Genomic DNA, 25,852 nt, shown 5'->3' with positions numbered 1-25,852 from the left:
GATGGGGGGCCTTTTGTTCTTGTTACACTGTGGTTACTCTCTTATATTCATTAAGAGAGATTGTGTAGAGTTGTGTAGTAGTTAGCATCACAGCTACTATAACTAGAAAATTATTTTTTACTTTATCCCAGATCAAATTTTACATGGAACAGGTGACACATTTAAACATGCTATTATATTAGATTATCCCCTTTTAAGTAGATAGTGTTAGCACACAGCTGCCTATTTACACAACCAGCAGACACTGAGCAACATTAGCATTCACTTGATAAATGTAAATTCAATATTTACTCTCCTTTTACCTCTGTTTTAATCTTAACCAACTTGAGGGATACCTGGCTCTTTAGCTTTTAAATGCTCCTCTGTGTTAACTAGCAAGTCGCAATGTCAATGAGAGGGGTTAGACTGAACCAAAACAGAGAGAGAGAGACATCATGGCTTTCAAACAAGCAAAGCATGGCAGTTGGTCAAGGCCACACCCTCCACCCTCCACCTTGCCCCCCCCCCCTCTCTCCTCCTCAATAGCATTTAAAGCTTCAGACACAGAAATGGCACATACTAAGTAAAGCTCATTGTGGGACTGGCTTTAGTGGCTGTAATTCTGCACCAAGGCTGAATTTTGGGAAAGAGACTTTAGATACAGTATTATTTATTTATTACATTTATATAGCGCTTTATCATAGACACTCCTAGTGTGTTAGCGCATTTGGGGGGAGGGGGGGGTGGGGACTGCTCTCTAACACCACTAATGTGTAGCACCCACCTGGGTGATGCACGGCAGCCATACAACGCCTTACGACGCCAGACGTCAGAACGCTCACCACACATCAGCTGAGTATTAGGGGACCACTAAGGTCTATATAAAAGAGACTTCAGATACAGTATTAGGGGACCACTAAGGTCTATATAAAAGAGACTTCAGATACAGTATTATGGGACCACTAAGGTCTATATAAAAGAGACTTCAGATACAGTATTATGGGACCACTAAGGTCTATATAAAAGAGACTTCAGATACAGTATTAGGGGACCACTAAGGTCTATATAAAAGAGACTTCAGATACAGTATTAGGGGACCACTAAGGCCTATATAAAAGAGACTTCAGATACAGTATTAGGGGACCACTAAGGCCTATATAAAAGAGACTTCAGATACAGTATTAGGAGACCACTAAGGTCTATATAAAAGAGACTTCAGATACAGTATTAGGGGACCACTAAGGCCTATATAAAAGAGACTTCAGATACAGTATTAGGGGACCACTAAGGTCTATATAAAAGAGACTTCAGATACAGTATTAGGGGGACCACTAAGGCCTATATAAAAGAGACTTCAGATACAGTATTAGGGGACCACTAAGGCCTATATAAAAGAGACTTCAGATACAGTATTAGGGGACCACTAAGGTCTATATAAAGCCATCCAAAAAGCAGCATGTCATGGGACCTTTAATGCGGTTTTGTAGAGAGGCCTAGTGTCAAAATCAAATTTCTGTGTAACCGCATTATCACCAACCTCAGGCCATTTTTGCCCCATGTTTACCTTACAGGTAAAGGCTAAATATTCAGAAACACTACAATATTGTTGCAGGATGTGTGCTTCATTAAGTTCAGATCAGAATAAGCCACAGACCTTTCTGCTCATTTGCTTGTAGTTTATTAAGACTTTGCAGCCGGTCACACACACACACACACACACACACACACACACACACACACACTTTTAACACATGCAGGAGCGACACACAGGTGGGCTCTCTATCTTTGACATGAGAGCGCAGCTGCTTCCTCTCCTCCCCCCAGTGTAGAGACACTATCTGAGATCACGCAAGGCACAGACACAGATACATACATACACACACATACACAATAATAAACAATATGGGATCCAATCAAAGCACTTTCCAGAACAATGAGGGCAAATATCACATAACCAAAGATATGTACCTGACAGTTGTTCCACATAAAAACACTTTCAAGTGTACATTCAATGCCTGCAGACCCTTACAGTACATTCAAGGCATACTAACAGTTAAACATACTTAAGCATTAGCATGCAGGCTAAAACCGACTAGTACAGGTGAAGTGGCCAATCCTAAGACTACATTGATTAAGACTATTAGTGATGTTAAAGACTCTTTTAATTATTTAAGACTTTCTAAGTAGCTCTGTCTGGCCCTTTTTAAGACTTTCCCCAGGGGAGCCTGAGCTCATACTTCCTCAGTCAAGCGTCCTCTGGAGGGCTGAATGGGTGTGTGTCACTCTGTGGGAGCACAAAGACAAAATTGACTGAACAATAGTGTGTGTGTGTGTGTGTGTGTGTGTGTGTGTGTGTGTGTGTGTGTGTGTGTGTGTGTGTGTGTGTGTGTGTGTGTGTGTGTGTGTGTGTGTGTGTGTGTGTGTGTGTGTGTGTGTGTGTGTGTGTGTGTGTGTGTCAAAGATGGTATGCTCAGATAGATGATCCTCCTCTGTGTAATTGCCTACCTGCTCGTTGTGTGTGCGTTAGTGTGTGTCTCTTTTCCCTTCTACCCGTCCTGTCCTCCACTGGCAGGCTTATTGACCTGGACGATCTCCACCGTGGTGAAGCCCTTATTGGTGGAGGCTCGGTTCCTCATCCTCATTTTATTTAGGGTCATCTCTGCCACTTCTGCACGCTCCTCAGCATCATCTAGCTCATGGATCGTCTTCCTGTATTTAGACAGGCTGCTGTTGGCCTGCTCCTCCTACAGTGAGACAGGCAAGACGTTTGTTACATTACAGAATATCTTCTGCATGCTCTGCGGACCATGTATGCTAATTGAGGAATTGAATAAAAGTGTCCTATTTTTGGATTGACATATCTTTAATATTCTAGCCTCTAATGGGATCCAAGTAGCATAATTAAAAGTGACACAAAAGGAATTATTTAACATTTTGGGAAGTATGCTTATTCACTTTCTGGTGCACGATAAGATAAGGTTATACATTACTGTAAGATATACACTAAATAACATTTTTTAATCTTTTTATGGCACTTGCAGATTAAAAGGTAATACAAAATGTAGTTATAAAGATAAAAAACATCACATCAATTCCAAATCATTAAGGAGAAACATATATATATATATATTTTTTTTTTTTTGAATAGTCGTCCTACTCACAGCCTCCTCTATCTGGCGTTTGTAGGACTTGAGCTTGTTCTGGAGTTTCTCCACCAGCTCCTGCATGCGCTGGTTGGTCTTGTGGTCCTCCTCCGTCTGGAAGATCAGCTCTTTGAGCCGACGCTCTCCCTTACGGAGGTTTTTCACTGTCTCCATGTGGCGCTTCTGCTCCTGATCCAGCTCATTCTCCACCTCCTTGATCTAAGGGAAGAAAAAGTTGAATGGTTTAAAGCAGAGATCATCAACAAAGGGGGTCTGGGACCCTTAGGGGGTCCTCAGAGTTACTGCAGGTTACAGTACATAAACATGAGTCCAACATATCATTAGCAAAGATAAAATTGGCCTATTTGTGATTTGTTTTTAAATGTACACAACATTGATGATCGGCCTGTAGGTAAGGTAGCCACTAAGGTAGCCATCCACAGACACAGTTAAGCTTAAGGATTCACTGTGCTACATGTATGTTTAACATTAAAACATGTATATATGAATGTCAATAATTATTTTAATACATTGTATGCACCACAAATAGGTATGTGTAAAGGCTTTAGTCCACTCTACATGTTATTGTAAGCCCAGTTTAATATGCAACTTCATTTCCAAACATATGTAGTTGGGGGTCCCTGCTCTGTCTCTCTTTCAGCAAAGCGGGGTCCTTGCCCTAAAAGACGTTGAAGGCCCCTGGTTTAAAGTGAATGAGAGGGCTGACCTGAAGTGTCTGACCAGTTTCCATTTAGTCACTTTTAAAGTGCTCATATTATGCCTCATTTTCAGGTTCATAATTGTATTTAGAGGTTATATCAGAATAGGTTTACATGGTTTAATTTTCAAAAAACATATTTTTGTTGTACTGCACATTGCTGCAGCTCCTCTTTTCACCCTGTGTGTTGAGCTCTCTGTTTTAGCTACAGAGTGAGACATTGCACTTCTGTCCCATCTTTGTTGGGAGTCTCACATGCTCAGTACCTTGGTAAGGACTACTAGCAAGTCAGAAACAGAGTATGAGGGCGTGCCCTGACAGTACCTAGGTAAGGACTACTAGCCAGTCAGAAGCAGAGTATGAGGGCGTGCCATGCTAGCAGCTAGGTGAGCATTATAACGTGTGTTACAAAGTGACCACGTTGGTCTCTGAAGTAAAGGCTGGACTACAATAGAGCTGTTTGGAGCAGTTGGTGAACAGTGTTTTCTGTTGGAGACGGTAAGTCCCTTTAGGGTGGACTTTGGGCTTTTTCACTTTGTAAACATATAACATGCACAAAAAGATATATAACACAATAAAGGAAAGGGGAAAAAGCCAGAAAGCATAATATGAGCACTTTGAGCTAATGCTATTTGCCTGCTATCAACCCAGCTCCTCACCCTGGTTTCCAGTTTCTGGATGGTGCGTTTCCCGGCCTTCAGCGCCAGCTGCTCAGCCTCCTCCAGCCTCAGTGTGAGGTCTCGGAGGTTCTGCTCCTGGTTCTTCTTAGTCTTCTCCAGGTGGGAGCTCCGGTCCTGCTCCTGTCGAAGCTCCTCACACAGGCGCGTTGCCTGCAAGCAGACACATGAAACATACACACGCGTGATTCATTTTTAACTCAATGCCACGGCAAAGAAAGTGCAATTTTTTAATTTAAATCTTGCCTGTTTCATGTATATTATGTATGCATATATTATTATTAGTGCTGCCAGTTAAGCGCGTTATTAACGGTGTTAACGCAAACCCATTTTAACGGTATACATTTTTTTACCGCGAGATTAACGTTCTTTTTGGCCTAGCAAACTTTGTAGTTTTTTTCACATGCTGTTGCAACAACTAGTAAAGTTAGAAAAACTACAACACCACACCGGATCTAGCTAGACCGGGAACACAACAACAGGCACGCCGCACACTTATTTGGGCTTGCGAGCCGACCAAAGAGTAGTAGGCCAACGTTACGTTTTGAGTGGATGGCGAGCGCGGATGCCAATAAGATTCTGAATGGAAAGTTTACTTTTAAAAAGTTGCCAAATGGTTCCATTGACAAGACCAAAGTGATCTGTGTGTGTTTTATTGTTGTGAACCGAGCTATCATCGCAGCACGTCCAGTCTGAAATACCACTTGATGGCCGAGCTCACAGCTGGTGGCCGAGAACACAGCTGATGCCAATTCTCCGCTCCCTCGTCAAAGCCAGGCGACAAAAGCACAAATCCACTTTTCCATGTTGATAAGAGCATTAAAACGAGAAAAAATAATGGGACAAAAAGAAATCAAGGGACATTTAGAATAAATAAAAATGTGCGATTAATTGCGAGTTGAGTATGACATTAATGCGATTAATTGCGATTCAATATTTTAATCGTTTGACAGCACTAATTATTATGTTTTAACTTTGTGGCTTTGTGTTGGGGGTTGTGTGTAGTCGTGCAGCTTACATCGGTCACAGCCCTCTTGGCTCTCTCATCAGCAGCGCGAAACTCTGAGATCAGCTCTTCATTCTCACTGGACAGCCGGGCGAGGTCAGCCTCCAGTTTTCTCTTCAGGATAGTCAGACTTTGGTTCTGGAGCGAGAAAAGTGGATGATAGTTGTGATTAGTTGTGATTATATTATGATCCACTAGAGAAAATAGAAACAATTAAGAATCAAGATAAATGGGATTATAAAAACCAACCAATTGTGTGTGTGTGTGTGTGTGTGTGTGTGTGTGTGTAGTTCAAATTTGCTTATTAGGATAAACCCCTTGAGATGTATCATCTCTTTTTCGAGTGTGTGTGTGTGTATGTGGTCTCGTTTAACTACATTCGTGGGGTCCAAAAACTGGGAGTACAGTATACTTGTGGGGTCCTGACAGCTTAGTGGGGCCAAAATGCTGGACCCCACGAGTTTAAAGGGCTGTTTGAGAGTTAAGACTTGGTTTTAGGATTAGGGATAGAATTAGGTTATGGTTAAGGTTAGGGTAAGGGTTAAGGTTAGGCATTTAGTTGTGATGGTTGAGGTTAGGGTAAGGGGCTAGGGAATGCATTATGTCAATGGTAGGTCCCCACAAAGATAGTGAAACGCACTGTGTGTGTGTGTGTGTGTGTGTGTGTGTGTGTGTGTGTGTGTGTGTGTGTGTGTGTGTGTGTGTGTGTGTGGAACAGCCTACCTGCATGCTGGTCTCACTGAACCTCTCCGTGGTTTCCACCAGCTCCTGCTCGATGAGTTTGCGGGCCCTCTCGGACGCGTCCAGGCCTCCTCTCAGCTCCTCCATCTCTCCCTGCATCAGGCACAGCCTCCGCTCCTGGAGGCTGTACTTCTCCCTCAGCTCGTCGTGCTGACGGGCGTCCTCGTCCATCTGCACCTGCAGATCCTGGATGAGACACAAGGATTATTGCTCTCATATTTCTTTTTTTTTTTTTTAATCCCAAGGTTTTTCTTCAAAATAAAAACTTGTACTTTGATCTGCTGCTGCAGCTTCTTGAGGGTTTTGACCAGCTCGGCGTTGTTCCTGTTGGCGTGCTCCAGCTGGATCTCCATCTCGTTCAAGTCTCCCTCCATCTTCTTCTTCATCCTCAAAGCCTCGGCGCGACCTTTGGCCTCTGCCTCCAGGCTGGCCTGCAGCGACTCCACTGCACGCGCATGGTTCTTTCTACAGGACACAGGATGGAGTTAAGGACTAGGTGCTTATGAAACACAAATACAAATTTAGTTCTTGTGGATCATGGTGCGCAATGAGTACAACTGTGAATAAAGACTGAATGTTCTATAGTTCAGTTAGTTTAATGGTTTGCTTAAGGGACTGTAAAGGTGGACGGTTATGTTTTTGATTTATGTCTTGTTTTTTTTTTTATGGATTTTTTGTTTGAGGAGGAAAGGAAAGGTTCTTTCATTTTTCCATGCCCCAGATTTATATTTTATTTCGCTCTTTTCTTGTGAGAGTTAGAGCTGGGCAATATATCGATATCGATATATGAGACTAGATATTGTCTTAGATTTTGGATATCCTGATATCGTATATAACCAGACTGTTGTAACTGTTCTATTATTTGCCTTTACCCACGTAGTCATTATATCCACATTACTGATGATTATTTATCAAAAATCTCATTGCGTAAATATTTTGTGAAAGCACCAATAGTCAACACTACAATATCGTTGTGGTATCGATATCGAGGTATTTGATCAAAAATATCATGATATTAGGATATATTTCTACATATCGCCTAGCCCTATTGAGAGTATCTGTGAAAAATAAAATAAAACAATTGAATAGTTACATGAAAATAGTTCAATGAAAAACATGCATCGTGTTTGCACCGTGGATGTATTTTGCCATATGCAGCGGACAACAACCATGTGTCTTTATGAAGGCTATAGGAACATGAGTCAGCTTTAAGAAAGTAAATATGGATCTTTAGTTAGTACGGATTGATAAGGGTAATCATCATTTTAATATTTTTTAAATAATCCCTGGGGTAATGATACATTTGCAATGTTATACTTTTGTTACATAACATAAGGTTCTGAACTATTTCTAGGAATTTAGAGTTTGAACCTTTTCTGTGTTTGATCCACTATGTTATGTTTTACAAATCTCTTTTCTAACCTGGTGACTTCAAACTCTTCCTCCTTCTCGTGGATTCTGCGGTCGATGTCAGCCTTGACTTGAGCGAGCTCCAGCTGCACACGCACCAGCTTACCTTCCTCCCCCTGGACACACACACACACACACACACACATTTTAAAACTGGAAAATAGACAACTGTACTATGGACAGAGGCCCTGCCACTAACACTGCAAGCATTTATGGCTGTCTTTGGATTGATTGATTGATTGATTGATTGGATCGAACTTTTGTTCAATAAATCCACCAACAGTCAAACCAGACTGGAAATAATCATCAGTATTATTATTAGTCATTATTTTTCTAAAATTTACGTACATAATTTTATCCAGATTGTTCCCCAGTCAGAACTCATACATGCCAAGTTTTTTTTTTCTTTCTTCTATTTCCAAAATAATTCAATTACATTTTTTATTTATAGTGTCAAATCACAACAGGAGTTATCTCAGGACACTTTACAGATATAGTAGGTCGAGACCACATTCTATAATATACAGAGACTCAACAATTCCCCCACCAAGAGCAAGCATTTTGGTGCGACAGTGGCTAGGAAAAAACTTCCTTTTTACAGGCAGAGAAATAGGCTCTTTGTACCTCGAGTGCAGCTTCAGTCTCATCCAGAGCCAGCTGCAGCTCCTCCTTCTCCACCTCCAGTTTCTTCTTTGCCTTCTGGAGCTCGTGGACGCTGCGGCCTCCTTCCCCGAGCTGGTCCACCAACTCCTTGATCTCCTCTGTGGGGAGAGAGGGCACGTTGTCAAGAAAACGTGACATAACTCTTTCAAAAATCAGTGTGCTGCCAGTTAAGATCTGGATCCGAGGACATCATGAAACGTGTTTCTCGGTCATGGCTGTTATTGTGTTTTCATCTTTGTACTCAGGGTTCAAAATTAACTTTTTGGTCCGCTTGACAAATAGCTAGGGAATGTTTCAATTTTACCAGCCACTCAATACATTACCAGTGTTTTTTTTGGCTGTTGAGTAAAGCAAATCTACCAGCCACTTGCATATTTTGCCAGCCTTTTGACTTAACTCTTAACTTGAATTTGCTCAGCGAGTCACTCTGGCATTGGGTAATAATGCTCATTAACTATGCCCTTGTAGCCGAGCTGCACCAATCACATCGGTGTATCTGATATAGGCGGGCCTGAGGCGAGCTAAACACATGACGACAGTTTAATCTACCAGTTAGCTCCGCTGGTAGCTAAGTACGGTGGCCCTGAGATACGGTGGCCCTGAGAGGCCACAGCACGCAACAATAAGACAACACGTGTAAATAAACCACAGCACGCACTAATAGGACAACACGTAATAGGACATTAGTGCGTGCTGTGGTTTATTTGCACGCGTTGTCTTATTGTTGCTTGCTGTGGCCTCTCAGGGCCACCATAGCCAAGCGTAAGGGGCTCTGGATACATCACCCGGTGTATTGCTGTGATTGGTCGTAATGTTATCCAATTAAGTGCAGTGAGATGTTCAAATGCATGATTGGTGCCGCCCCTCGAGTTGGGCCATTTTCATTATCCAATGCCAGATCCTTAATCTTTCGGATTGGGGTCTGGATTTCCAGGCTACCTTTGACTAGTAAATGGTGCTCATTTTTAACCTTGTTTGTACTATTTGTGTAATTGTTGTCTGGCTCTGTGTGTATTTTTCTTTTTCTCTTGTATTTTTTGGGCAAAGAAGAAAAATGTCATATGAGAGTATAGACATGTAATCAGGCTATCCAGCTTGGAGCATTTTCAGAATATCATCATCACACTTTTCCCATTATGGTCTACTGTACCGCAGTATCTGCAGCAGTAAGAAGCTACCTGAGAGGGTTTTGTTTTCCTTGCGGACGGTCTCTATGTGATCCTGGCTCTCCTCGTAGGCCGTCTTCAGCTTGTAGAGCTCCGTCATGTAGGAGCGGCTCTCCTTCTGGCTGTTGTCCAGTTCCAGTTGCAGCTCCTCATTCTTCTGGCTCCACTCGGCCGCCATCTTGTCAAAAACTCGCTGCTTCTTATCCAGAGCTGCTGCTGCTGCGTTGGACTACAGTCGCACAGGCAGAAAGCAAATGGATCTCCCTTTTTGTGATCATTACCATGATCATCACACAACGTTAGATTTTGATAGTTTCATTTCATCAGGAAAGAGCCCCAAGATATGACATGGGTGTAAAGGTAACGCTAAAGAATCAATATTAGATAACTAAATATTAGTTTTGTATTGAGTTCAAATACAGTTGCTGGTTACAGGTTCATTAATGCTAAGAGTTACAGCAAGCATTGTAAAGGTCCTATGACATGTTGCTTTTTGGATGCTTTTATAGGCCTTAGTGGTCCACTAATACTGTATCTGAAGTCTCTTTCACGAAATTCAGCCTTGGTGCAGAATCAGCAGAAACAGCCACTAGAGCCAGTCTCACAATGAGCTTTCCTTAGGATGTGCCATTTCTTTGTCTGTAGCTATTTTGGAGGAGAGAGAGGGGGGGCAGGGTGGAGGGTGGGGGTGTGGCCTTAACTAACTGCCATGCTTCGCTCGTTTGAAAGCCAAGATGTCTCTCTCTCTCTCATGGGCTGGCCAAATTCTCTGGGTGGGCAAAGCAGAGAAAGGGGAGGTAACCTTTTCCCTTATGATGTCATAAGGGGAAGATTCCAGATCGGCCCATCTGAGCTTTCATTTTCTCAAAGGCAGAGCAGGATACCCAGGGCTCAGTTTACACCTATCTCCATTTCTAGCCACTGGGGGACCATAGGCAGGCTGGGGGAACACATATTAATGTTAAAAAAACCTCAGTGAAATTTTCATGCCATGGGACCTTTAAGACATGATATTTTTCCCCAGCAAAAACATGAACTCTTGCGGACTGTGTCCTATGTGTCGAGTTACAGACAAAAGTGTGTGTGTGTGTGTGTGTGTGTGTGTGTGTGTGTGTGTGTATACCCTCTCCAGGTCTATGGTGAGGTCTTCCACCTCTCCCTGCAGCCTCAACTTGACCTTATCCAGGCTGGCAGCTCTGGCTTGTGCCGCCTCCGCTGCCTCCTCAGCCTCCTGCAGACGAACTGCAAGTTTGCGTCTGGAGGAGAGTGAGGGGGTGGGGGGGGGGGAGGATGAGAGGCAACCGTGGGATTACAATTAAAAAGTGTCAAAACAACCACTATGTTTCATCTATACCCAAGACTGATATATAAAACTTTTTATTTGATTTACAGAAGTAGTCGCACAATCTTTTAGCTCTGTTGCAGTGTTTCTTGAATGGGGGGTACGTGTACTGCAGGGGGTACGTGAGATTTCTTTTAAATATGTTAATTTAAAAAATATCAGTCATGCATAATTCCCTGAAAAATTATACTATAATAATAAATTAATTTAGTCATGGATTTTAAACATTTAAAGTGCTCATATTATGCTTTTTGGCTTTCTCCCTTTCCTTTATTGTGTTATATATCGTTGTTGTGCACGTTATATGTTTACAAAGTGAAAAAGCTCAAATTCCCCCCCAAAGGGACTTACCGTCTCCAACAGAAAACACTGTTCACAAACTGCTCCAAACAGCTCTATTGTAGTCCAGCCTTTACTTCAGAGACAAACGTGGTCACTTTGTAACACACGTTATAATGCTCGCCTAGCTGCTAGCGTGGCACACCCTCATACTCTGCTTCTGACTGGCTAGTAGTCTTTACCTAGGTACTGTCAGGGCACGCCCTCATACTCTGCTTCTGACTGGCTAGTAGTCTTTACCTAGGTACTGTCAGGGCACGCCCTCATACTCTGCTTCTGACTGGCTAGTAGTCTTTACCTAGGTACTGTCAGGGCACGCCCTCATACTCTGCTTCTGACTGGCTAGTAGTCCTTACCAAGGTACTTTGCATGTGTGACTCCCAACAAAGATGGAACAGAAGTGAAATGTCTCACTCTGTTGCTAAAAGAGAGAGCTCAACACACATGGTGAAAAGAGGAGCTGCAGCAATGTGAAGTACAACAAAAAATATGGTGTTTTTTGAAAATTAAACCATGTAAACCTTTTCTGATATAACCTCTAAATACAATTATGAACCTGAAAATGAGCATAACATGGGCACTTTAAAGTAGCTTTTAAGTGTTTTTTCAGTAACAAAGTTGTTGTTTAGTAAATCAGACAGTGGCAGTGCAGCGCTTTAATGTATCTCTTTCTGAAGCCAAAAACTGCTTTGCGTTGGTCAGGGGGTACTTGGCTCAGAGAATATTTCCAAGGGGGTACATTATTAAAAAAAAGTTTAAGAACCACTGCTCTGTTGAACCTACTTGGTCTCCTCCAGCTCCTCGGTGCGGTGGATGGCATCCGTCTCGTACTTGCTCCTCCAGGAGGTGACGTCGGCGTTGAGCTTGGACACGAGGCGCTGCAGCTCCCCTCGGGCTTCGGACTCCTCCTCCAGCTGCTCCTTCAGCAGGGAGAGGTCGTGGCGGGCGTTGGCCAGGCCCATCACCGCTGTGTTACGGCCCTGCAGAGGGGGAGAGGCGCCTTAGCAGGAGGTTTTTTGGAGATGTTTTTGAAGGCAGCAAAAAGAAACCAAATTTGAGGTACTTGTGCTTTACTTGAGTCTTTTCTTCTACTCCACTTCATCTCAGAGAAATGTTGTAATTTTTACTCCACTACATAAATCTGACAGCTTTAGTTTCTTTACAGATTAGGATTTTTGTACAAAAAAAAACCACAGTTTATAAAAAAGATCTTTTACTATAAATCAAACTACCCAACAACATACAGGCCTACAAGTCCAGCTGAAACGATTAGACATAAACACTTAGTTGATTGACAGAACTGTTTGGATCGTTTCCAGTTTCTAAAATGTGAGGATTTTTTCTGCATTGACTATTTTTAATTTTAATACTTTAAGTACATTTTCCTGATCATACTTACATACTTTTACTTAAGTAACATTTTCAATGCAGGATTTTTACTTGCAGAGTAATTTACAGTTTGGTAGAAGTACTTTTACCTAATTAAAGGATCTGAATGCTTCTTCCACCACTGGTTGTTTGACTCTCAAAACCAGTTGGGAATGAACAATAATCTCCCCTCGCACTACAAAAAGCACCGCCGATGGGCCCGTGTGCAAGGCACCGGCTGAGACTGAGGCTGAGGCTGAACTGTGCAGCTCTCAACTGTGAAAATGTGTAAAAAGTATTACACGTTACTTCTAAACGATGATGAAACGAATGAGTGTGTGTTTGTGGCGTCCTGTACCTTGTTCTCCTCGTCCACCTGTCGCTTGAGCTCGTCCACCTGCGTGGTGAGGGAGGCCTTCAGCCTGGTCACCTGGGTCAGCTTACTCTGCGCGTTGTCCAACTCCCTGCTCAGATCATTGTTCTCCGCTGCACACACACACACACACACACACACACACACACACACACACACACACACACAAAGAATAGAACATGAAAAAGTCCAAGAAACTGTAATTTTTGGGGCTTTTCCGCCTTTAATTGATAGGACAGCTAGGTGAGAAAGAGGGGGAACACATGCAAGAAATCATCACAGGTTGAATTCAAACCCTGGACCTCTGCGTCGATGCATAAACCTCTCAGTATATGTGCGCCTGCTCTACCCACTGAGCCAACCCGGCCACAGAAGCTGTTTTCTTTCTGTTAGTGGGCATATACGTGTGTGTGTGTGTGTGTGTGTGTGTGTGTGTGTGTGTGTGTGTGTGTGTGTGCGTGTGCGTGTGCGTGTGCGTGTGCGTGTGCGTGTGTTCTTACTGGTCAGGTGGATTTTGGCAGCGTTGAGCTCAGTCTGATTGCGTTCCATCTCAGCCAGGCGAGCATTAGCCTCTGCTAGATTGTCCTCCAGTTTACGGGCATGGACCTCAGAGTTCATCTATACATTTAAACACCCGAATACACACAGGTGCAAAAACAGAAGTGCGTATGAGTTTAAATATTTATGTATGATTTTTCTTGATTGAGCTAATCGCACTCGATGTTCCAAAATAACGTCGTACCTTTGCTTTCTGAGCGGCCTCCATGGTGACGTTAAGGTCTTCGATCTCCGCCTTCATGCTCTGTTTGTCCTTCTCCAGTTTAACTTTCAGCCTGGTCAGGTTCTCCAGCTGCTCGCCCAGCTCAGCCATCGCGTCTGAGTGCTTCTTCCGCAGCGCTGCCGCCGTGCTCTCTGATTGGAGCGCTGCCTCTTCCAGCTCCCGCCTCAGCTTCAGCAGGTCAGTCTCCCGCTTCCTGTTCTGCTCGATCTAAGGTTTAAAAGGACAGAGGTTAAAGTTTTCCAAACGTAAACAAAACAGCCAACGCTCAGGTTTTACTACCCTCTGATTAGTCTATATCGGCGACATTTCATTTCCGGGATTGTTCAGGTGCCTGCCGGAAAATTCCGCCAGATGTCCCTCATTTCGACCGGATGTCCGGTACCTTCCGCTTTCTTTGTGTTGTAATTCTAAACTCCGGTGGATTTGTGAGGACTATGGTTAACTGCTCCTCAGATCTCTGCAGGGTAAATCCAGACAGCTAGCTAGCTTAACTGTCCAATCTCAGTTTTTTTTTGCACGACTAAAAATACTTGAACGAACGGCTATTTTGCAGCGGCACCGTCATTGTGTCCCAAGACGATTGTGATTGGTTTAAAGAAATCCCATCCTGGAATGTTGTGTGGACTAGCCAGACCCCTCCGCTGGAGCGCTGTGGAGGAAGGTCTGGCAATGTGAGACTACCCTCTGATCGATTGGCAGCTGTCAGTCACACTCACCTGGGCGACGGTGGCTCCTCCAGCCTCCTCCAGCCTATCACTGAGGTCCTCCAGATCTCGGGATAGCTCGGCCCTCTGCTTCTCCACCTTTCGGAGAACAGACAACTCTAATCTCTAACTGCCATAGGTAATATCCCACCTGCCTGTCTATTCATACTTGTCAACATGTGAATGTATAATAATTGTAATTCTGCAGTTGTGTAATGTATGAGGTTTAGTCTGTACCTTGGCTCTCATGGCTCGTTCAGCTTCCAGCTCTTCCTCCAGCTCCTCAATGCGGCCCTGAAGGGAAAGACAAATGTGTGCAAGATTATAATCTCTAAAACCAGATCATTTATCATCCCTCTTTAGTTCTTCAACTTCTTCACCCTCTCCCCTACTTCCTAACCTTATATTCACACTGCTCTCTCTCTCTTTTTTCATTTGGTATCGCACCTTTCCTCAACACACCCATTTCGCATTAATTTAAAGTCACAAAACTTAGTTTTGGTTGACCAAATGTTGACCTGATGGTGGCACTGGAGATAAAGTCAGGAGGATCACCAAAGTCTGTACAATTCATCTTCTGGGAACCATGAATATCTGTACAAGCTGTCATGACAATCCACCAGATTTTTCAGTCTGGACCGTGGTGGTGGACTGACCGACAGACCAACATGTCATCCCTGTGCTATGGATGACATTAACATTTACATAATTACATGACATAAATAAATAAATAACAAATTTAGCTCAATATATCTGTAAGAACAAAAACTACAAAGACTGCTCAAGTCTATCATACTTCTCCTAATCCTCCTAGTCATGTTAAACCACAGACGAAGGTGCAATTGAAATCAGCTAGTGTGGTGCTTCGTGGACTAATAGCAGACGTCTAACCATTACAATACATTACATGTCATTTAGCTGACGCTTTTATCCAAAGCGACTTACATTTGCTACATATGTCAGAGGCTGCACGCCTCTGGAGCAACTGGGGGTTAAGTGTCTCGCTCAGGGACACGTGGTTGATGTATCGCAGTGGGAATTGAACCCAGAGCTCCCACACCAAAGGCATGTGTCTCATCCACTGCGCCATCACCAACCAACCACAAACCTGGTGCTCTTTGAGCTTGCGGCTGAGCATGGAGCTGAGAGCCTGCTCGTCCTCCAGCTTCGAGTTCATGTTGTTGATCTCAAAGTCTCTCCTGGATGAACACACAGCAAACACACACACACAGCAGTGGGATCAGAAACCGATGGGACAAACAGTGTGTAAAAGAGATTGAGGGACACACAGAGGTGTGACTACTGTAGTGATAAGAGTTAGTTTTGTATGTTAAACGTACAGAAAGTCAGACGTCAAGATACTTCTAAAACTTTAATGAACTTGTCTGTTTCAGTGTGTGTGTGTGTGTGTGTGTGTGTGTGTGTGCGTGTGTGTGTGTGTGCGTGTTGTCTCTCACTTCTTAATAACCTCCTCCAGGTCGAGCTTAGCGTTCTCCATCTCGTTCAGGTTCTCTATGGTCATCTTCAGGTCTCCCTCTGCCTTCCGCCTCGCTTTCTCCACCTCCGCCCTGATCTTCTTCTCTTGCTCCCAGCAGTCCTCCAGCTACACGCACGCACACACACACACACACACACACACACACACACACACACACACACACACACACACACACAAACAGACATTAAAGCTGAGTATATTCAGCTGCAGGTGTGCACATAATGTATTCCTGCTCCACAGAGTTTCAAAAAGTCATGAAGACTTTAAAAGAATTTACCTCATTCACTTGGGAGTTGAGCTTGCTGTTGGTCTTGGTCAGATGGTTAACTTTGTCTTCTTCTGTTTGGAGATCCTCCACAGTTTTCTGATTCAAATATAAGAATGTCTTGGTCACTATTAAAGTCATGGGCATAAAAAAGGTGTTTTTCAAATATTAGTTTATGTGCATGCGTGTTGCCGTGTGTGTGTGTGTGTGTGTGTGTGTGTGTGTGTGTGTGTGTGTTTGTCTACCTGTTGCAGTTCCTCCAGAGCTCTCTTTTCCTTCTGCAGCTTGGCCACATGGTCGTCTCTCTGACTCAGGTCACCCGTCAGAGTTCGCACCTTGAAGTCCAGACCCTAAACTCACCGTTGAACAGAATTCAGTCGTCAACACTTTGTGTCCATTTAATCCACAGCGAAATAAACTATATCTCCAAAGCTGCAGTACTGCATGTCCTCTCTCCTCAGCCTCCTCCACTCTACCTGTTTCTCCTTCTCGGTCTTGGCCAGTGTGGACTCCAGAGACTCCAGGTCTCTCTTCAGCTCAGTCAGTTCCCCCTCCAGCTGCCTCCTCTGGCCATGGAGGGAGGCTGTGTTGCCTTCCTCTTCCTCCAGGCGCTCACGCAGATCCTAAGACACAGGACAGTTTGAACACTTTCCAAAATGTCTTATTACCAGATTTCACACATATAATATAGACAAAAACACTCAGAACGTATTACGGTTCATGCGCCACATGTTACCTGCAATGACTCCTCCATCTGGACCTTTTGGTGCATCAGCTGGGTGCAGCGCTCCTCAGCATCACCCAGCGTGTCCTGCTCCTGTGGGGAGACAAGGTGTCGTTGTGTTTTTATAACTATTTATAACTACTGTTTGCATTTTAAGGACATAACACAACCCTCTCCTCGTTAGTATGGTGGACAGTATCTGTCTGTCACGCAGAAGACCAGGGTTTGATTCGCAGACGGGGAGCAACGTTTCTTTTCTGAGTTTCCCCTCTGGGAATCAATAAAAGCTCATCTTATTTTAAATATATTCTATGTACGTATTATCTATAATGTATTACTCATACTGAAATGGGTTTTCTCAACAGAGTGAGAAGAGATAGGGTGAGAAGCTCAGTCATTTGTGAGGAACTCGGAGTAGAGCCGCTGCTTCTTGAGTGGAAAGGAGCCAGCTGAGTGTTTCGGGCATCTGGTGAGGATGCCCCCTGGGCGCCTCCCTGGGGAGGTGTTCCAGGCTCGTCCAGCTGGGAGGAGGCTTTGGGGAAGACCCGGGACTAGGTGGAGGGATTATATCTCCAGCCTGGCCTGGGAACGCCTCGGGATCCCCCAGTCAGAGCTGCTTAATGTGGCTCGGGAATAATTTGACGTGGGTCCTTTTTTACACTTCTTAATTAATTTTTTTGAGGAATTTTTAGGCCTTTATTTGACAGGACAGATGAAGCCATAAAAGGGGAGAGAGAGGGGGGAATGACACGCAGCAAAGGGATGCAGGTCGGAGTTGAACCTGGGCCCGCTGCATCGAGGAGTAAACCTCTATATATGGGCACCCGCTCTACCAACTGAGCTATCCGGGCGCCCCCTCTTTTATGCTTCTGTAGTCTTAGTTTATGTAATGTGAAAGAACAACACAAGAGAAATGTATTAGAAAGATATTAAACATGTATTAAACTTATTTGCAGATTCTGAGAGTTATAGATTTGTTAGATTAGAAAGTAATTTATGAACAATTTTAGATTTAAAAATATTATTTGTTGAACTGTGAAGCCTTTAATTAATTTAGGTGAATGGATCTGGAAACTTTTCACTGACCCCCTGGCAGAGTGCCACGGACCCCACTTTGAGAATCCCTGATCTAGATGGCTAGAAGAGTCTTTCGTTATTCTGGAAATACCTTCAGAACAGCAGTAAGGGTTGTAGAGAGCGATTGGTTCTGTTTTTCAGAAGAGCGCCGGGACTTGAATGCAGATGTGCACTTACTGCAGCCAGCGCCAGGGCGAGGTCGTTCTTCTCCTGTGACAGAGTGATCATCTTCCCCTCCACATCTTTGATCTTGCCCTCCAGCTCTTTGACTCTCTCCACTGCCACCCTCAGCTCCTCTTCCTTTGCCTTGTAGGTCTCCTCCTGACGGGCGACCATCAGCAGAGGCTTCACCTGGGGGTGGGGGGGAACGCGATGGTTAACATGATAATGATGATCATTCATCATTTGTCAAGACACTAAAGGCAATCATTTCACCTTGGTGTAGAGTTTCCACCAGCCCCAGAAGCGTAACTGAAGGAACTTCCTCACGTTTCGCTGGATGGCCATCAGTGCAATTCTGCATCACACACACACGTGAACACAGAAACACTGTTAGCATTTACAAACATACACTGAAGACTCATGTACACATAATCGACCAAAATATACTCCAGCTCTCTTGGCCCAGCTGTCTTATAGGAGAACACACGTGGTGCCCACAGAAACACAGGCACACACTGACCGTCTGTCCACCATCTTCTTAAACTCGACCCTCATCAGAATTCCTCTAAGTTGAGCCTGCAGCATGGTTAGGATCTTTGCCAGCCTCTCGTCACGCATGTCCTCCATCTTTGCCAGGACTCCTGCGCGGAAAAACACCTGGAGAGGAACACGCAGACAGGTGAAAGACGGAAGAACAGGAGGAGTGAGAAAAAAGAGGAAAACTGAGGGAAAAGATTTTATCTGATTTATGCTCTGATTTGCTAAAGGTCCCATATTGTAAAAAGTGAGATGTGTTTTTAATTTAAAAAGCAGGTTAAGGTTTATGAATACTGTGAACGTATCAAAGCGCTCAATCGATAGAGAAATGCACACAGCCCGTATTCAGAAAATAAAAAATAATGTTTTATGTTTTATGAACATAAGCACGTAATCATGTACTAGATGAAAATATGAACCTGAAAAGTTGCGTAATGTGGGACCTTTAACACACACAGTTCCTAGTAGATTACACACAATATGCAACGAAAGAGCCAGTGTACAAAAAGTGATTCAACTTTAAAGTCTTTACTATTGATTGATATGTATTTGTTCAATAAGACATATAATTTACATGTGTTGTGTTTTAGATATTGATTATAACAGTGGTGTACCTTGGTGTGGCCGATGCGGTACTCCATATTATCCAGGCCAACTGAACTCAGGATGAGCTCAGAGGCCTTCTTGTTGTCAACAAATCCCTTAGGGATGACATTGGGGTTGAGGATATAGTACCTACGAGACATCGGAGAAATGTGACAGCAGTTTAAGTAACATGCCGATAAACACTGGAATAATGGAGATGAATGCAGAAGTAATGGGAGTCAGACCTTTGTTTGAATTCTGGGTACTGTAGTCTGTTGGGGAATCCTTTCCTGCAGATACGGATGCCCTCCAGCACGCCGTTACATGCTAACTGGTGCAGGATCAGGTGGTTATCTGTCACACCTTCACAACATGGCGGAGAGAACCAAGACCAGTGGATAGTGAATATTTGACGTCTCAGAAAGAAGACAGCTCTTAACATAGCGAACATTGTGATCATGTGCCTCAAACTCATACAGTGGCTTCAGGATCCTAACAATTAAGATCAACGCACATTTTTTTACCCACCCACCTGACTTCTTGAACTCATTGGGCACGATGCAGCGGACAAAGTGGGGAGCGGTGCTTCGCAGGGTGCTCATCAGCTTGTTCAGTTGTTCCTGTTGTACACAAACAGTCAAAGAAACCTGTGAGATTGTGAGCCTGCTGTGAGAGCTGCGGTATTCTTAAATATGTGTGTTTGTGTGTGTGTGTAAGCATGTGTCTGTGTGAGTTACCCTGTAGAAGTTGGAGACGGTTTGAAAGGACGACCCTTTCTTCTGTTTCTTGGTTCCTGCGGCGGCCTCCTCCTCTTTGAAGAGCAGAGCCAGCAGAGGCATGGAAGACTTCTGGAAGAGTCCCACCACCGTCTCATTCAGAGGGTCTTTGTTCTTCTCCAGCCAGTGAGCGATGTTGTAGCCCACCTGTGAGAGGCACAAACACATTTACAGACTGATGTACACACACAGTTACACATCCTACTTTTACATACCGAGATATCAATGACTTTGACTGATTGAAACAGTATTATTAGCAACATTCTGCTGAATAGCTAAGGCTATGCACGCATACGTTTGTAACTATCTTTTGAACTCTGCACAGTTATCTCACCGCAAACACACACACATTCTTTCACATCCCTATTGAGGCATGTGTGCATTGTTTAGCCGCTAACATCTCCATGTCAAATGCTACACCAATCCAGTACTCACAGTGCCAGCATAGTGCACCAGTTCAAAGTGGGCCTCGGGTCCTTTCTTCCCCCCTTTCGGCTTGAGAAAGTTGGAGGACTTGCCCAGGTGGTTGTCATAGAGAGCTGCTTTGAAGGTTGCGTCTGTCGCCTTTGGAAACACACACTGCTCCTCCAGGATGGAAAAAATCCCCATTGGCTAGAAGGTAGAAAATATATGGTGTACTCAACACACTGTATATCCACATTTGCGAACTTTATGCTGACTGTGTATGTGTGTGTGTGTGTGTGTGTGTGTGTTTGTGTGTGTTTGTGTGTCAGCGTGTGTGTTACCCTCTCCAGCAGGTCGATGCAGGCCTGCAGGTCAAGGCCAAAGTCGATGAAGACCCAGTCGATGCCCTCCTTCTTGTACTCTTCCTGCTCCAGCACAAACATGTGGTGGTTGAAGAACTGCTGCAGCTTCTCATTGGTGAAGTTGATGCACAGCTGCTCAAAGCTGTTGAGCTGGAGAGGAAAGACAGAGTTGGATCACTGGAGGATGAGATAAGCCTGTCAAATAATGGAGCGGAAAGGACATGATCATATCTTAACCAAGGAAATCTATTGAAAGCTCACCTCAAAGATCTCAAAACCAGCGATGTCTAGCACTCCTATGAAGTACTGCCGCTGCATCTTGGTGTCCAGGGTCTTGTTGATGCGGGTCACCATCCACTTGAACATGCGGTCATAGATGGCTTTTGCCAGAGCACCGATGGAGTACACACACTGGTCCTGGTTCTGACCTGACAGTTCATGTTCAAATATTGTAAGTGAGTGCATCGTCTACCCTCTCACTGGTTAGTCTTTGTTTCCCCCCCCAAAAAATGAAATAGAATCATCTAAAAAAATGTCTTTGTAACATACCTTTGGTCACAAACTCGTTGCCAACTTTGACCCTGGGGCGCGTTATGCCCTTCTGCAGCTCCCCGGAGTTGATGGCCATGAGGTGGGCGACTTTGTCAGCCACTTTAGGAAGGGAAGGAGAGTGGGGGACGAGGAATTAATTCAATTATTTCAACAATGTCTTGTAACACATGCTGAAAAAAATGGGTCGGAACAGACATACACATAATAAAAAATAAAACTGATGAAAAGAAGGATAGATTGAAAGAAAAGGCCAGAGAGAGAGGGAGGTGGCCTTTTCATACCCTCAGTGGAATCCACATCAGCCTGTTCTTCTCTGGCTTTCTGTTTGAACTTCATGTTACCGAAGTGCATTATGCCTCCAGTCAACTTGTACACACTCATCTTCTCATCAGAAGTAAAGCCAAGGACATCAAAGGCTTCCTATGGCAGAAGAGAGAATGTCAGGGCTGCGCAACAGTTACACAAAGAGAGGCAATAGCACCATCAACAGTCTCATTTATATCATTTCTCATCGGTCACGCAAAGACGTGTGTCAGTCTTTATCACTGATATAAAATCAAAGCGCAGCATGAATAACTTGGCTCACACAGAAAACTATGAACTCACATCAGTGAGCAGCAGTTCCTCCCCATCATCCATGTTATCCACCACGGTGACTCCCTGACACACCCACACATACTGTTTGGGGTCAGGCTTCAGCAGCAAAGCCTCTGGAAGACATACAATATTCTTCATACAATATTTAATATTACTCAACTTTATATCTATTTGTTTTGTAATAATATGATATTGTGAAGTAAGAGCAGGACCATATAAGCTATTTGCTTCTGCCTGCTCCTTCTCGAACTTATCCTTTTTTATTTTTTATTTTTTTTGTGTGGTTTTTGGTCAATTCTGATTGTTTGTGTTTAATTTTGTGGTTTTTTTTTAATTTAATTAATTTTTTTCTTTTGCAACATTGTTGATTGTTCGAGATAAATAATAATAATAATAAATAATAATAATAATAATAATAATACAAGCCTTCCATAAACACGCACCACCCCCACCCTTCCTCCACGCAGTTGCCAGTAGCCAAGGAGGACACGGAGGATTCAAAAAAACATGAAGAGGTAATTATCTTCACAGAGAGAGTTGTGTGGAGCTGATAGTCTTAATTAGCTTTGTATCAACTCATTCGGCAATGGCTTGAATATAACAGATGTTCACTAATATAAAAAAAAAAGTTACGCACTAAAGCTTTAATTTTCTCACCTATGAATTCTGGCTTCCTTCCAGACAGGAGTTGGTAGAAGATGTGGTATCCTCTCTCAGCAGCCTGCTGGGAAATCACTCTCGATTTCTCTAGCAGATCTGAAGCACACAGACGCACATACGTAGTCACAGACACAGACACAATAAACACAAGCTGTTTTTAAGGATGCTAATTATATTCCTGTTACAGCTAATGTTTTTTTCCCCACATCCAAAATAATAAAAAAAAATATAAAAAAAAACGAATCAATGAAATCCACTCACAGCTCTCAATGTCAGCGCCAGCCAGCTTAGCTGTCGGCCCAAAGTGAATGCGAATGAACTTTCCCTAAAACGACACAAATATTATTCTCACAGATTTGCGGATTGTACCACAATCATTATTTAATTTGATAATAAAAAATAGATCTGATGATGATTTTGTTTTATACATGTCCCTACAAAACGTGAGGAGTTGTTGTTCCTAATGGTCTTGGCGTTGCCAAATGCCTCCAGCACTGGGTTAGCCTGAATGATCTGGTCCTCCAAAGAGCCCTGAGAGAAGAGAAGAGAAGAGAAGAGAAGAGAAGAGAAGAGAAGAGAAGAGAAGAGAAGAGAAGAGAAGAGAAGAGAAGAGAAGAGAAGAGAAGAGAAGAGAAGATGAATTTACATGACTTTGTCAAAGAAGAAAAGCATGCGTGTGCACATACAACGACACACTTGCCTTGGAGTCGGAGGCTTTGCTCCCAGAAGCTCCAACATTGGCGAAGTACTGGATGACCTTCTTGGTGTTTTCAGTCTTGCCAGCACCAGATTCTCCACTGGAGGAGAGAAACAAATAAGGTGTCGACACCGTAATAGTGAGACATGCAGGTTACCCCTTGTATTTGTATGGGACGTGCAAAGAAAAACAACACGGTGTCCTTACGTGATCAGCATAGACTGGTTCTCATGCTCTGCCACGGTGGGACATAGAGAGGGCAGGAGGAGAAACAGAGAGAGAGTGCGAGAGAGACGAGAATAATTACTGCTGATTTCCCTCTGAGCAGATCAGAGGACTGCTGATTTTTTTTGTCAGCATGTACCAAGAACACAGACAGCTGTCAGCTTTCCCCTGATGCCATATAATAACTTCAAATATGTTTCTGCTCCCTGGACAAATCATCGCACGCCACACTGATTACACAGCAACTGCCCCGCTCCCTCTTTCCACATAAAGAACAGTTTAATGACTTTCAAGCAGCTCATCTCGAGGGGGGTTCATCCCAAATCACCACATACCACTTGCATGCTTACTTCTCCTCTTCGCCAACTCTACCTCCCTCCCCTCACCCACCGATGACCTATGACTGATTCAAATATCTTCCTTCCCTGCCCCTTTAATTGCCCACAGTGCCATCGCCCTCTCCTCACCCATCAGCATGTCGTGGTAGGCGTTGTCAGAGATGGAGAAGAGGTGAGGAGGAACTTCGTTGCGTTTCTTCCCCTTGTATATCTGGGCCACTTTAGCGCCATAGATGGGTAGCCATTTGTACGGGTTGATGGTCACACAGAAGAGGCCTGAGTAGGTCTGGAAGTGGAAAGGGAGCGTATGAAAAGGTTTTGAAGGATGCAGCAGGATAAAATGATCAACAAAATCAGTAATGAATTGTAAACACAAATCTGGTTCATAGGCACCTTTAAGATAAAATAAGATAAGATTAGAAAAACTGTGTTGTCTGTCACAACTCACGAGTGACAGAAATTTTTCTTTGACAGGGCAGGCTCAAATGAAAATAGACATAAGAACATAAAGATACATATAGAAACAGTTTAATAACATTGACTGTACAAACATACAAAATGCAAAAACAGTGCAAGAAGAGCCCTGAATGGAACTGCGTGATGTTGTCTATGTATGGCTGTTCAGTGTGGTGATGGCAGTGGGGATGAAGGATTTTTTATATATGTTTTTCCATGCAAATGGGACTCTGGGCAGTAACTGAAAGGATTGGTGAAGAGGGTGGGTTGGATCCTGTGTGATTATAGTGAACATAAATTTCGCATTTATTAAGAAAGGTCTGGTGCTATTCAGGGAAAAATCCACAATTTGGGATCTGAATATGAAAATACATAAATTCCAATGCAGTTGAGAAGGTGTTTTGTGAAAGTGCATTCATTTATATATTTGTTACATCCTGCCTAGTTGTGTACTTCTTCTGGCGATGTCCTCCTTCAAAGGGGTGTTCCCCTGATTTAGTATTTAACTTAAATAGAGTTGGGGGACTGACAGATTTGAAAAAAGCACCTTCAAAATCAAAGCAGCAGGGGCCCGAAATATTCTGACTTTTAGGCCTTTGTATCACACCAAAAATATTGAATCCTACATTTCCTATAATGCAACGAATAGCATCTTTTCATTAGACTCCCCCTGCCTGCGTCTTTTAACCTCCACGCCCCCACTTATCTTATAAAAATGTGCAGTGTCCTAGCCCAAGCTGAGATAACTCTGATGAGATCATTATGACATCATTGGGGTTATTACGGTCAAGATCCCTCCAAAGCCACAGAAGATATAGTGCAACTGTTTTCACGGGCTGAGCTGTGTTCTACATGGTGAATAAAGTGATATTTATTCGTAAAATGGGTGCTGAACTCCATTCAGCTTTTGGTTGAAAGTGCAATAATAACATTACAGTTATGTGGGGCACAAAGCAACGTTTTTCTACTGGTTTTGAATAGGTTTGGGTAGTGCTGTAACAGGCTTACGTAGATCCTCATGTTGACGTAGCGGCTGCGCAGGTTTTCCAAGACGCTGGCCTCGTTGAGGAAAGTGAGGTTGGCCATGTCGCTGGCTTGGTAGAACTTAGCAGGGTTCATCTGCTGGACGTCATCCTTCCTCACAGTCACAGTCTGACCAGAAAGGATAACCACTCAATCAATAACGTCATCATCAGGATTATTACGATCAGAGTGACATTATTAACATTACTCTTGACGTCAGCTCACTTTTACTTCATAAATGTAAATCTTTGAGACAAAATAAGTGCGGCGTTAGTCTTACAGTGTTCTTGGTGGTCTTGACGGTGACTTTGTCCCCATCTTCAGACTGAATCTCCCCAGCAATGAAAGCCTCCTTCTCATCTTTGACCCAGCAGGAGCGCTTGATGTCGTATGGTTTATTCATAGCATCCAGGCGCTCCTTCTCTGAGGGAACCAGGAACGGCATGGGGTCCACATCGTCCCCGCATTCCCCTTTATATGGCATGGCTACTGCTGCTGCTGCT

General features: G+C 43.5%; 1 protein-coding gene across 1 annotated transcript; it reads right to left on the bottom strand.

The window, feature by feature from the left end:
- Positions 1-1,709: 1,709 nt before the first annotated feature.
- Positions 1,710-25,833, bottom strand: LOC114569883 (myosin-16). Its single transcript, XM_028600008.1, has 44 exons — positions 25,630-25,833; positions 25,335-25,478; positions 24,000-24,156; positions 23,515-23,542; positions 23,311-23,407; positions 23,049-23,141; positions 22,872-22,935; positions 22,608-22,706; positions 21,956-22,063; positions 21,635-21,769; positions 21,351-21,452; positions 21,063-21,229; positions 20,781-20,951; positions 20,470-20,646; positions 19,996-20,181; positions 19,791-19,878; positions 19,504-19,621; positions 19,288-19,408; positions 18,657-18,793; positions 18,410-18,491; positions 18,152-18,325; positions 16,910-16,990; positions 16,650-16,796; positions 16,419-16,523; positions 16,186-16,272; positions 15,868-16,013; positions 15,519-15,609; positions 14,648-14,704; positions 14,423-14,509; positions 13,668-13,913; positions 13,426-13,543; positions 12,911-13,038; positions 11,968-12,164; positions 10,627-10,759; positions 9,516-9,732; positions 8,299-8,435; positions 7,687-7,790; positions 6,537-6,729; positions 6,247-6,450; positions 5,536-5,661; positions 4,500-4,670; positions 3,141-3,341; positions 2,485-2,723; positions 1,710-2,263 (listed from the first exon to the last, which is right to left on the bottom strand). Exons 1-43 carry the CDS (start codon positions 25,831-25,833, stop codon positions 2,526-2,528), a joined length of 5,826 nt encoding a protein of 1,941 aa, XP_028455809.1. The 3' UTR covers positions 1,710-2,263; positions 2,485-2,525.
- Positions 25,834-25,852: the final 19 nt, after the last annotated feature.

The sequence above is a fragment of the Perca flavescens genome, chromosome 15 (genome assembly GCF_004354835.1).
Source record: "Perca flavescens isolate YP-PL-M2 chromosome 15, PFLA_1.0, whole genome shotgun sequence".
Lineage (NCBI taxonomy): Eukaryota > Metazoa > Chordata > Actinopteri > Perciformes > Percidae > Perca > Perca flavescens.
Note: the sequence above shows the minus strand (reverse complement) of the source record. Positions and strands in the feature narration are given on the sequence as shown.